At 45.2% G+C, this 12,879-nt stretch overlaps 1 protein-coding gene across 13 annotated transcripts in view; it reads left to right on the top strand.

Moving 5' to 3' along the window:
- LOC110504930 (BCL-6 corepressor-like protein 1) overlaps nt 1–12,879 on the top strand; it is a 29,654-nt gene that overhangs the window by 13,613 nt on the left and 3,162 nt on the right. For 4 of the 13 annotated variants that reach the window (XM_036969908.2, XM_036969914.2, XM_036969912.2 and 1 more), the window contains 7 exons: nt 6,298–6,385; nt 6,513–9,065; nt 9,427–9,562; nt 9,667–10,149; nt 10,554–10,762; nt 11,040–11,309; nt 12,578–12,744. In XM_036969908.2, the coding sequence (XP_036825803.2) occupies nt 6,298–6,385; nt 6,513–9,065; nt 9,427–9,562; nt 9,667–10,149; nt 10,554–10,762; nt 11,040–11,309; nt 12,578–12,744 (3,906 nt within the window). The remainder of the gene's footprint in view (nt 1–6,297; nt 6,386–6,512; nt 9,066–9,426; nt 9,563–9,666; nt 10,150–10,553; nt 10,763–11,039; nt 11,310–12,577; nt 12,745–12,879) is intronic. The other 9 variants (XM_036969909.2, XM_090219589.1, XM_090219588.1 and 6 more) reach the window with 5 other exon arrangements.

Raw genomic sequence — 12,879 nt, 5'->3', positions numbered from 1 at the left:
CAGCCACCAATTGTGCAAGTTCTCCCACTTCAAAATATGAGAGAGGCCTGTAATTTTCATCATAGGTACACTTCAACTATGACAGACAAAATGAGAAAAAAAATCCAGAAAATCACATTGTAGGATTTTTTATTTATTTATTTGCAAATTATGGTGGAAAATAAGTATTTGGTCACCTACAAACAAGCAACATTTCTGGCTCTCACAGACTTGTAACTTATTCTTTAAGAGGTTCCTCTGTCCTCCACTCGTTACCTGTATTAATGGCAACTGTTTGAACTTGTAATCAGTATTAAAGACACCTGTCCACAACCTCAAACAGTCACACTCCAAACTCCACTATGGCCAAGACCAAAGAGCTGTCAAAGGACACCAGAAACAAAATTGTAGACCTGCACCAGGCTGGGAAGACTGAATCTGCAATAGGTAAGCAGCTTGGTTTGAAGAAATCAACTGTGGGAGCAATTATTAGGAAATGGAAGACATACAAGACCACTGATAATCTCCCTCGATCTGGGGCTCCACGCAAGATCTCACCCCGTGGGGTCAAAATGATCACAAGAACGGTGAGCAAAAATCCCAGAACCACATGGGGGGACCTAGTGAATGATCTGCAGAGAGCTGGGACCAAAGTAACAAAGCCTACCATCAGTAACACACTACGCCGCCAGGGACTCAAATCCTGCAGTGCCAGACATGTCCCCCTGCTTAAGCCAGTACATGTCCAGGCCTGTCTGAAGTTTGTTAGAGAGCATTTGGATGATCCAGAAGAAGATTGGGAGAATGTCATATGGTCAGATGAAACCAAAATACAACTTTTTGGTAAAAACTCAACTCGTCGTGTTTGGAGGACAAAGAATGCTGAGTTGCATCCAAAGAACACCATACCGACTGTGAAGCATGGGGGTGGAAACATCATGCTTTGGGGCTGTTTTTCTGCAAAGGGACCAGGACGACTGATCCGTGTAAAGGAAAGAATGAATGGGGCCATGTATCGTGAGATTTTGAGTGAAAACCTCCTTCCATCAGCAAGGGCATTGAAGATGAAACGTGGCTGGGTCTTTCAGCATGACAATGATCCCAAACACACCGCTTGGGCAACGAAGGAGTGGCTTTGTAAGAAGCATTTCAAGGTCCTGGAGTGGCCTAGCCAGTCTCCAGATCTCAACCCCATAGAAAATCTTTGGAGGGAGTTGAAAGTCTGTGTTGCCCAGCAACAGCCCCAAAACATCACTGCTTTAGAGGAGATCTACATGGAGGAATGGGCCAAAATACCAGCAACAGTGTGTGGAAACCTTGTGAAGAGTTACAGAAAACGTTTGACCTCTGTCATTGCCAACAAAGAGTATATAACAAAGTATTGAGATAAACTTTTGTTATTGACCAAATACTTATTTTCCACCATCATTTGCAAATAAATTCATTAACAATCCTACAATGTGATTTTCTGGATTTTTTTTCTCATTTTGTCTGTCATAGTTGAAGTGTACCTATGATGAAAATTACAGGCCTCTCTCATCTTTTTAAGTGCGAGAACTTGCACAATGAGTGGCTGACTAAATACTTTTTGCCCCACTGTAACAGGAAAAAAAATCTGTACATGATTGCAAAGAGGCAGGCGAAATTAAAAGTCAGTCAGATCAATAATTATGAGCTTTGATCAAACCTGGGAGAAATATTTACATGTTGACCCGTAATAGATTTTCTTTATTGGGTACAAAATATACACTGAGTATGCAAAACATTAAAAACACCTTTGTAATATTTAGTTGCACCCTCTCTTTTGCCCTCAGAACAGCCTCGATTCATCAGGGCATGGACTCTACAAGTTGTCAAGCGTTCCACAGGGATGGTTGTCCATGTTGACTCCAATGCTTCCCACAGTTGGGTTGCCTGTATGTCCTTTGGGTGGTGGACCATTCTTGATACACACAGGAAACTGTTTAGCATGAAAAACCTAGTAGCGTTGCAGTTCTTGACACATTCAAACTGGTGCGCCTGGCACCTGCTACCATACCCCAATCAAAGGCACTTCAATCTTTTGTCTTGCCGTTCACCCTCTGAATGGCACACATACACAGTCCATGTCTCAATGCTTGAAAATCATTCGTTAGCCTGTCTCCTGCCCTTCGTCTACACTGATTTGAAGTGGATTTAACTAGTGACCTCAATAAGGGATCCTAGTTTGACCTGGTCAGTCTATGTCATGGAAAGAGCAAGTGTTTCTTAATCTTTTGTACACTCAGTGTATGTAAACTGAACAAAAATATGAACACAACATGCAAAGTGTTGGTCCCATGTTTCATGAGCTGAAATAAAAGATCCCTGACATTTTCCAAAATGTGCAAAAAGCATATTTTGTAGTTTTGTCACACAACACAATGCCACAGACGTCTCAAGTTTTGAGCGAGCGTGCTATTGGCATGCTGACTGCAGGAATGTCCACCAGAGCTGTCGCCAGAGAATTGAATGCTCATTTCTCTACCATAAGCCACCTCCGTAATTTTAGAGAATTTGGCAGCACGTCCAACCGGCCTCACAACTGCAGACTACATGTATGGCTTGTGTGGGTGAGCAGTTTGCTGATGTCAACGTTGTGAATAGAGTGCCCCATGGTGGGGTTATGGTATGGGCACAACACATTTGCATTTTATTGATGACAATTTTAATGCACAGAGATATCGTGACGAGATTCTGAGGGCCATTGTCGTGCCATTCATCCGCTGCCATCAACTCATGTTTCAGCATGATAATGCACAGCCCCATGTTGCAAGGATCTGTACACAATTTCTGGAAGCTGAAAATGTCCCAGTTCTTACCTGACCTGCATACTTGCCATACTCGACATGTCACCTATATACCATGTTTGGGATGCTCTGGATATCCAGCAACTTCGCACAGCCATTGAAGAGGAGTAGGACAATATTCCACAGGCCAAAATCAACAGCCTGATCAACTCTATGTGAAGGAGATGTGTCGAGCTGCATGAGACAAATGGTGGTTACACCAGATACTGACTGGTTTTCTGATCCATGGTATCTGGTATCTGTGACCAATAGATGCATATCTGTATTCCCAGTCTCGTGAAATCCATAGATTATGGGCAAATTAATTTTTTTCAATTGACTGATTTCCTTATATGAACTATAACTCAGTAAAATCGTTGAAATTGTTGCATGTTGAGTAAATATTTTTGTTCAGTATACAAAGTATTGACTCGGGTGGGAATACTTACAGTACCAGTCAAAAGTTTGGACACCAACTCATTCAAGGGTTTTTCTTTATTTGTACTATTTTCTACATTGTAGGATAATAGTGAAGACATCAAAACTGAAATAACACATATGGAATCATGTAGTAACCAAAAAAGTGTTAAACAAATCAAAATATATTTTAGATTAGAGATTCTTCAAAGTAGCCATCCTTTGCCTTGATGACAGCTTTGCATACTCTTGTCATTCTCCAGCTTCATGATGTAGTCACCTGGAATGCATTTCAATTAACAGGTGTTAATTTGTGGAATTTATTTCCTTCGTAATGCGTTTTAGGCAAATCAGTTGTGTTGTGACAAGGTAGGGGTGGTATACAGAAGATAGCCCTATTTGGTAAAATACCAAGTCCATATTATGGCAAGAACAGCTCAAATAAGCAAAACAAAACGACAGTCCATCATTACTTTAAGACATGAAGGTCAGTCAATATGGAAAACTTCAAGAGCTTTGAAGGTTTCTTCAAGTGCAGACGCAAAAAAACATCAAGCGCAATGGCGAAACTGACTCTCATGAGGACCACCACAGGAAAAGGAAGATCCAGAGTTACCTTTCCTGCAAAGGATAAGTTAATTAGAGTTACCAGCCTCTGAAATTGCAGCCCAAATAAATGCTTAATGTAGTTCAAGTAACAGACACATCTGAACATCAACTGTTCAGGGGAGACTGCATGAATCATGCCTTCATGGTTGATTTGCTGCAAATAAACCACTACTAAAGGACACCAATAAGAAGAAGAGACTTGCTTGGGCCAAGAAACACGAGCAATGGACATTAGACCGGTGGAAATCTGTCCTTTGGTCTGATGAGTCCAAATGTAAGATTTTTGTTTCCAACTGCCGTGTCTTTCTGAGACGCAGAGTAGGTGAACGGATTATCTCTGCATGTGTGGTTCCCACCGTGAAGCATGGACGAAGATGTGTGATGGCAAGGTGGTGCTTTGCTAGTGACACTCAGTGATTTATTTAGAATTCAAGGCACACTCAACTGGCATGGCTGCCACAGCATTCTGCAACGTAACGCCATCCCATCTGGTTTGCGCTTAGTGGGGCTATCATTTGTTTTTCAACAGGACAATGACCCAACACCCCTCCAGGCTATGTAAGGGCTATTTGACCAAGAAGGAGAGTGATGGAGTGCTGCATCAGATGACCTGCCTCCACAATCACCCGACCTCAACCCAATTGAGATGGTTTGGGATGAGTTGGACTGCAGAGTGAAGGAAAAACAGACAACAAGTGCCCAGTCCTTCAAGACTGTTGGAAAAGCATTCCAGGTGAAGTTGGTTGAGAGAATGCCAATAGTGTGCAAAGCTGTCATCAAAGCAAAGAGTGGCTACTTTGAAGAATCTAAAATCTAAAATATATTTAGATTTGTTTAACACTTTTTTGGTTTCTACATGATTCCATATGTGTTATTTCATAGTTTTGATGTATATGGCCCTTGTTATAGTCTCCTGGCCTATCTGATGAGATGTCATTGCTAACTGCTCTCTTTACTTTGGAATGTGGGCATCATGGCAGGGATACAGAAGCTAGACTTGCATTTTGAGTCTTCTTTACTCTCCCTTGCTTTGAGATGTATCAACTGTAGGATTCATTCTTGATAATAGAGTATCTGTAGTTAAGAATTTGAATTACACTATATGACGTTATTCCTCAGGTACTCTTCCCATTGACTCTTGGATTGATTTCTTAAATGAGCTGGAAATGGGTTGAGGGTTGAGGCCGCTTGAATGAGTTTGGTATAGGGATTTCAGAATGCTACCGCCACCTGCTTCCCATGTTTATTCTTCTCTCTGTGGTCTCAGACAGTCCACTGTGCTGCAGCATGCATGACTTGGTCAGCACTGACCGAGTCCATCCGTTCAACACTAAGGAGAACTGTGAGAGATGTCATAAAATATGGTTTCCATCTTTAAAGCAATATGTGCCAATTTCCCTTGGCTAAGAGTAGGGTTGTGACGATACCAGTATCGCAATATTTTTTCCATGGAATTAAAAAAAATAAAAACCACTTTATTTAAATATTGTGTGCGGTAGCTTGGAAAATAAATACATATCACTCTGGATGACAACATAATGATGTTTGTTTCCAACATTAGGGCTGTTCTCCTAAAGAAGTCAAATCTGCTTCGTTGTTTTGTTTCCTCGATACTAACACGTTTTATGATACTGGTATCATCCCGGCCCGAGTCGAGGGCAAACCATCAACACCAATGTTCTTTATGTCCATGCAAATAGGCCTACTCATAGCTCAACTACAAAATATAAATATAGAGTAAGTGAAAGTTATTGGCAAATATGCCTTGTACCAATATTGCATTTTTCTTTATAAGAATAACATACCAAAGAGTAAAAAAAGTAAAGTAATATATAACATATATTTTTACTTCAACATCCAAGCCTTCCTGGAGTGTGACACTGAGGACAGTGACATCTCTCGTCATCAAGCTTCTCTTTGGGCTGAGACACACCAATAGTGTTTGCTGGCTGAGAGTACTTAGCACCTCTGAATGTAATTTGCGAATCGAGTGTGTTCAGTGTCGGCAGTCAGACGTCTACAGCGGGTGGTCCCTAAATGCGCTGAATGATCGGCAGACGAACGCTACATCCACATTGAGTGTGATGCATGTGCAAGCCTTTACACATAGAAAACAATCAAGCACTTTCTCAACAAATCCCCCGAAAATCGTTAAACAATTATGTCTAGCCTAAATGTGCCAACTTAACATAAATGTGTACTACTTTTATGAATATTTGGTAGTGTTAGCAGTAGGCTGGCTAAACGGTTTCACAACACTACAAGGTTACTAATATTTTTCTAACCTCTCCTATGACAAGACTCATGAGCTAAAAATAATCAGCCATTTTGACCAGTTTCGGTTTTATTAGCCAATGTTACCATGATGAAAATTAATGCAATATCTGTACAATTGTCTCTTTTCCAGAATGTTTGACATTGTTTTTTATAATCTAATGCAGTTACAGCTTTGTTTTATGTTAATGAAAATATGCTCATTCAACAGCATAGCATCCTATACAGAGGAAGACCTTGCTGCAGACCTGAGGTCAACTACACCTAAGAAATGTTGTGTTAAGGAAACGCATATGCAGGTAATTGTTGTGCCTGATCACTGACTGAGTGAGCTGTATGCTTCACAGATTATGCTATGGTGCTTTACCTGAGAGATATATGCATGAGCAGTGAACATGGGCTTTATGTACCTTTCTTGTTATCTAGGTGGATCCCACTCCAATGAATGTAGGGGATGGAGGCACGGTGAGCCGAGAGATCGGTGCTCCCATTAAAGTGTCTGCGAGCATGGTGGGGAATCCCCCTCAGACGCTGCCCCCTGAGCTCAGAGGAGATGTGCCCCTCAGTCAGCCAAATAAGACCACCACAGCAACAGACTGTAAAACGCAGATCAACGTCTGTTCAGACCCTAGCAACTTCAACCATTGCCCAGTTGTCCATCCCCCGCAAGAACACAACAATGCTCCAACGTCAGGCCCTCCCCTCATTAGCTCTGACAAGAGAGCCGACAAGAAGAGATCAGAGGTCCCTAAACCCAAGGCTGATGGTGCTGGGGTCGTTCCCACACATCAGTGGCCGTGTGGTACAAAGAACAGCCCTGAGGACCTAGTTAACCCAAGTCACAGCAGTGTGATGTCCAATAAGAAACCACATACTCAGACCCAGCCAGTGATTGGTCTTCCAGCTGGTTTTCAGTGCTCAACACTATTTAAACCAGGCCCGCCTGTTGCTTTTCTTCCCTCCACTAACTTTTCATCCCCACTCTGCAAAATCACTCTTCCACCCGCATTGGGTCAGATCGCAGCATTGCGAGAAGCCACAGGCAGCCAGTTTCAGAAGGGGAGTCAACCACAAAGCGCAGCTGCTGGCGTGGCACCACTGCTGCGGACCTATCCATATCACTTCTCAGTGGGTCGAAGTCCAGCGCTTGAAAAGAAAACACCCACCGCAACACACAAACTCAAATGTAAGTCGACGTCCAGTAGCAAGAGCTCCAAAGCTGGAGGGGAGCAGAAATCCTCCATCGCCTCAGTGGTGGCCTCTCCCACTATCACTCTCCCAGCATTAGGCTCTGCCCCACCAACCCGCTTCACATTGTCTCCCACCGCTGCCATCTGCTGTGGCCCTTCACTGGCCAGCATCACCACTCAGGGCAGGCTGCTGAACCATGTGGAGAAAGGCCCTTCGCACCGCAGTGCAGACAAGACATCTGTAGGCTTTCTAAAACTGAAGGCTTCGTCTGCTGCTAAGGACCATGCAGTCACTTGCCCGACTGAAGCAAGGGACGTGCCCCTCGACCTGTCCGCCAAGTCGAAGAGGCCAAAAGCGGTCAAAGACCCTCCAAACACAGTTGCCACCACAGAGCATCTCCATAACGAGGCATGTCAGAAAGTTGCCCTCCATCCAAAGAGGCCATACCCAATCCTACCCGACACCCACAGAAATGGGGCTTATCAGAAGCAGAGCAGCAGGCCCCTAAATCACCAGGGTTTGGAACCCAAATCATCCTGGGTCAAAGGTTGCTCTCAAGGCCCTATTAATAACCTCCCAGGAACCTATGTAGGTGTGGCCAGCCCCATACTTGCTTCCACCCTACGTAGCAAAGATGGGAAGGGGTCCTTTGAGGACGAGTTCCAGACTTTCGCTAGACAAGAGACTATCTCTATCATTGACCAAGGGGAACACCTGGCCACAAGGGGAAAGAAGGCATTGTTCATGACAAAGAGCAACCAGCACGTTCATGGTATCAAGCACCCTAACAGTACCAGCCCAGCTGTAACAGAAAGCTGTCCCTTTAAGGGAGCTTTCTCCACAGCTCTGCCCGGCTCTACCAACTCACACTCTTATCAGAAATCTACAAGTGTCAAAGCAGCAATCCCATACTCCCTCACTGTCGTCAAGCCATTATGGCAGCAACCACCACTTCTTCCTTACCAAGGTGCTTCTGTTCAGAGAAAGATCAGTCAAGGGACTCCCAAAGTCAAGGGGGCCACAGGTTCAGAAGGTCCCAAATTTCAGAGTGCCCATCAAAGCCTGTCCAGAATGTCCCCGCTGTCCAACCTTGAGTCCATAGTGAAGCAAAAAGCTCTAGAGAACACTGCATTGACTGGCGAGGGATACTGCCATCTATCGCCTATGGCATCCAGAAAGGCTGTGGTGAGCTCCCACACAATGGGCCAGGACACATTGTTCCGTCAGACTGCTGCCTTTGGATGTCCACCTATCAGATCTGTGGAGAACAAAGAGACACTTTCCTCTAAAGGGTATTCCACACAAGTTATGAACAAACTTGAGAAAACGGGTGTCTCTGAGTGCAGAGAAAAGAGCTCTGAGAAACATGTTAAACTGGGGGAGCAGGCAGGTGGAAAAGAGATACAGGTCTTTGGAAGTAGTGGTTCAGCTAACAGAAACAGGATGGACAGCAAATTAGCCCAGGAGTTGGAGGGAGGAACGGTGAAGGAGGAGAATATGGCCCCTGCTGGTCTCGATCCCCGTGCTAAATTGGAGGGGATTGCCCTATCCATCCTCACTGGCCAGTGTGCAGGGTTAGCCGAGGTGGAGAAGAAGACCAATGGAACTAAAGAGGAGTCTCCCACCAAACCAATAGCTGCCTTCACCAAACAGAAGAAGCCCCCTAGCCCAAGGAAGCCGGCAAAGGAGAAGTCATCACTGGACCCTTCAAAGAAGGCTGTAGTGCCAGTGAAGAAAAAGCCAGGCCAAGAGACCACTCCAGTTAAGAAAGAACCACGTCCCAAAAAGGTAAGTTGTTATTCTGCTTTTGTAATATTTACAATTCCATCAAGGTGTGTTGTTTTGATTATGTGTTGTACAATGACATTATTCTGTTTTGTTGGTTGAACAAAGAAAGACGGGTATTACATTCACACACTTGACACATTTGTCCGCATTTATAATGAAGCAGAATTGGAAAAAATATGTGAAATATCAACCACCCATCAACTTACCTGTCTGTATTATGATTAAAGTATACTGATTGAAATACAAAGGCAATTCAGTGCTTATACAGTCCATATGCTCTCCGTTACCATCAAAGCTTTACGAGCAATTGCCTGAATGGCCCATTTAGTGCTCTCACTCTGTCCCTTGTGTGTTGCCACAGAAGAAGCCATGTGCACCTGTACTGGAGCACAGTCTGTCGCTGGCTGAACCATCCCCACACAGGGAGGAGGGAGAGAACACTAGCAGGGAGAAGACCAGCACCACTGATAACAAGCAGAGTGCTCACAACAAACCAGGTATTTCTGTCTCTTCTGATAGATTAGAACTTCACATACTACATCAGCCAAAGATCTAATCACAAATCCTTTATTATGATTCCTCTGCCCACGTTGTTTTGCAGTAGGTTTTGAAGTAGGTTTCACAGGTAATGGGAGCAGTCCTCTCCCCAGTCCCCAGTGCTCTGAGACCCCAGTCCCCTTCAGCAGCCCTGCAAGACCCAATAAGGAGCCAGCGTGCTCAGAGAGCTCCACCCCCAGGCTGAGGAGGGGCCGACGGAGGGGTGATGAGGCTTGGCTGGACGACTGGGGCTTTGCTCCTCCACCTCCCCCAAATCTCCCCCACTCCCCTACAGCCCCTCCTCTCCAGCCTGCCCGCCGGCCCAGGGGCAGACCGCGCACCAACCCCCTGCCTGAGAAGGCAGCCCAGGGCAAGGCCAGACCCGCCCCCAGCACTGAGGGAGACGCCCTCAAACACAAGAAACGGTCCCGCTGCCGGAACAGGAAATACCAGAATGGGGAGTACATCACGGGGAAGGACAGGGATGGAGACGGAGAGGGGGAGGAGAGATCTGTCACCACCAGGCAGGGCACTCAATCTGAATCAGGTACTGTTCACCTGGAAATGGAACAAATAGAAGCAGCTGCAGGTTTGTCTGGATGTGGTTAATGTCACAGTGGGCCTTACACAAGGCAAAGTTGGTACGAGTTGAATGACTGAATAGAACTGTATACAGTGTAACTGGTTTCGTATGCAGGAGCTTCCCACTATTTGCAGCTTATTATGTTAAAACATCCATATATCCTTAAAGTGCTGTTAACCCACCGTTTATTTAGCATGGCACACTTCAGGAGAGATGGAAGGCATGTTTAATGTGATGGGGCTTTGGTTCTGGTCTCATTGTTTTCTTGTCTTGTAGCTTCATATTAGTCTGTCGGTACACAACATGTTTAAATAACATCCAATACACTGCTTAGAACCATTGAGTAAATATTTGCTGTGTTTCTGTAGATTTGACGGCTGCCATGTACCCACGCCTCAGTGCCACTCTGACCTGCCGTGGCACCAGCCCAGAGCCTGATCCCAGGAGGCCCTCGTTCACCCGCTCAGGGTCGGTGCGGCGCCCGGAGAGAGAGGCCTCCCCAGAGCCCAGCGACAAACCCTCTGGGAAGAGGAAGTTCAAGAGCAAGCACTTGAGTGACACAGATGAGCCCAAGAAGGTAGGAAGTTCAGCGGCATCCATCGCAGAGGCCATAGGTCTGGACTTTGTGTTTCCTGCCAAATAGATCCTTGTTGTGAGATTTAGTGTGCTGTGATGAGCCTAAAGGCTTAGCTCATGGTTCCCCCTTGTGGCGCAAATCGCTACTACAACATATTACATTTTTTTTGTGCTCTGGCAGCTGATTTCCTCCAGCGCAGTGAGGCCATTCGTCCTTGCTGTGACTCTCCGTCACACATTACTTTCTCATTACCCTGAAAAATGTTTATTTTTTTAAGCAGCTCAAGACCAAACGTTGCAGCTTGGGAAAGCGCCCTGCCTCTGTGGCAACGGATGACGACAGCCCCGACGCTAAGAAACCAGCAGGCCTCCAGGCTACCCCTAAGTGCTCGTCCTCCCCTCCAGCCAGTAAGAAGGGGACCTCAGGGAGGGGAGGGGTACCAGAGTCTCCCCCTAGCAGACCTGTTCCTCCAGAGGTTCGCCGGCTCATTGTCAACAAGAACGCCGGGGAGACTCTGCTACAAAGAGCTGCCCGATTGGGCTACCTGGTACTGCTCTACTGCTCCACCCAATCACCTGCCTGCATTCATCCTCAGCGCATTTCGCCCTACCATTACTCCGGTGTGGTGGGCCCCATACCCCATACCAGACCCTAATCCAATGATGTTTCAGTTTATCACACATTACATTTACATTTGAATAATTTAGCAGGCGCTCTTATCTAGAGTGACTTACAGTTAGTTAGTGTACTCATCTTAAGATAGCTAGTTATACTATATATCACGGTCATCAATAGTAAAGACATTTTCAATTAAATAGTTATCAGCAAAATCAGTATGTTATACACTACATGGCCAAAAGACTGTGGACACCCCATCAAATTAGTAGATTTGGCTATTTCAGCCACACGGCTGGAGTGGTGTAAAGCTCGCCAACAGTGGAAACGCGTTCTCTGTAGTGATAAATCACGCTTCACCATCTGGCACTCCGACGGACGAATCTGGGTTTGGCAGATGCCAGTATAACGCTACCTGCCCGAATGCATAGTGCCAACTGTAAGTTTGGTGGAGGAACAATGGTATGGGGCTGTTTTTCATGGTTTGGGCTAGGCCCTTTATTTACAGTATAGGGAAATATTAACACTACAGCATACAATGACATTCTAGACGATTCTGTGCTTCCAACATTGTGGCAACAATTTTGGGAAGGCCTTTTCCTGTTTCAGCATGACAATGCTCCCGTGCACAAAGTGAGGTCCATACAGAAATCGTTTGTCAAGATTGGTGTGAAAGAACTTGACTGGTCTGCACAGAGCCCTGACCTCAACCCCATCGAACACCTTTGGGATGAATTGTAACAAGCCAGGCATAATCGCCCAACATCAGTGCCCGACCTCATTAATGTTCTGTGGCTGAATGGAAACAAGTCCCCTCAGCAATGTTCCAACATCTAGTGGAAAGCCTTCCCAGAAGAGTGGAGGCTGTTAAAGCTGCAAAGTGGGGACCAATTCCATATTAACGCCCATGATTTTAGAATGAGATGTTCGACCAGCAGGTGTCCACATACCTTTGGCCATGTAGTGTACGTGAACATAAATAGACTTCACTTATTTATTTTTGCCACAGCAAATAGAGTGTCTTATAAGTCCAAGTGTGCTGGGCATCCTGAAGATACAGGACAATATAATAATAAAATCAATCAACAACAAAAAATGGATCAGTCAGTGCTAGCAGGAAAAGACAAGTGTTATTTACATATAATATATATATATTGTATTATATATTGTGATGTTAAACCCCTGCTGTCCCTCCTGCAGGACGTGGTGCTCTACTGTCTGGAAAAAGATGTGCGGGAGGTCAATCGGCGTGACAACGCAGGTTACACGGCTCTCCACGAGGCGTGCTCTCGAGGCTGGAGCCACATCGTCCAGGTGCTGCTGAAACACGGGGCCGACGTCAATTGCAGCGCCCAGGACGGAACACGGTGGGCGTCTAATGACTTCTGAACACTTAATAAGGGCTCGGACTTGGAGAGCATATTGTATGCCATACACTCCTGAGCTGAATGGTTATGCCTGCAATAAAGGACTTTCATTCTGGACATTCACGCTTGGCTTAT

Source organism: Oncorhynchus mykiss, chromosome 25 (genome assembly GCF_057628025.1).
Source record: "Oncorhynchus mykiss isolate SJ-2025 chromosome 25, ASM5762802v1, whole genome shotgun sequence".
NCBI lineage: Eukaryota > Metazoa > Chordata > Actinopteri > Salmoniformes > Salmonidae > Oncorhynchus > Oncorhynchus mykiss.
This window is presented reverse-complemented; position numbering and strand designations above follow the sequence as displayed.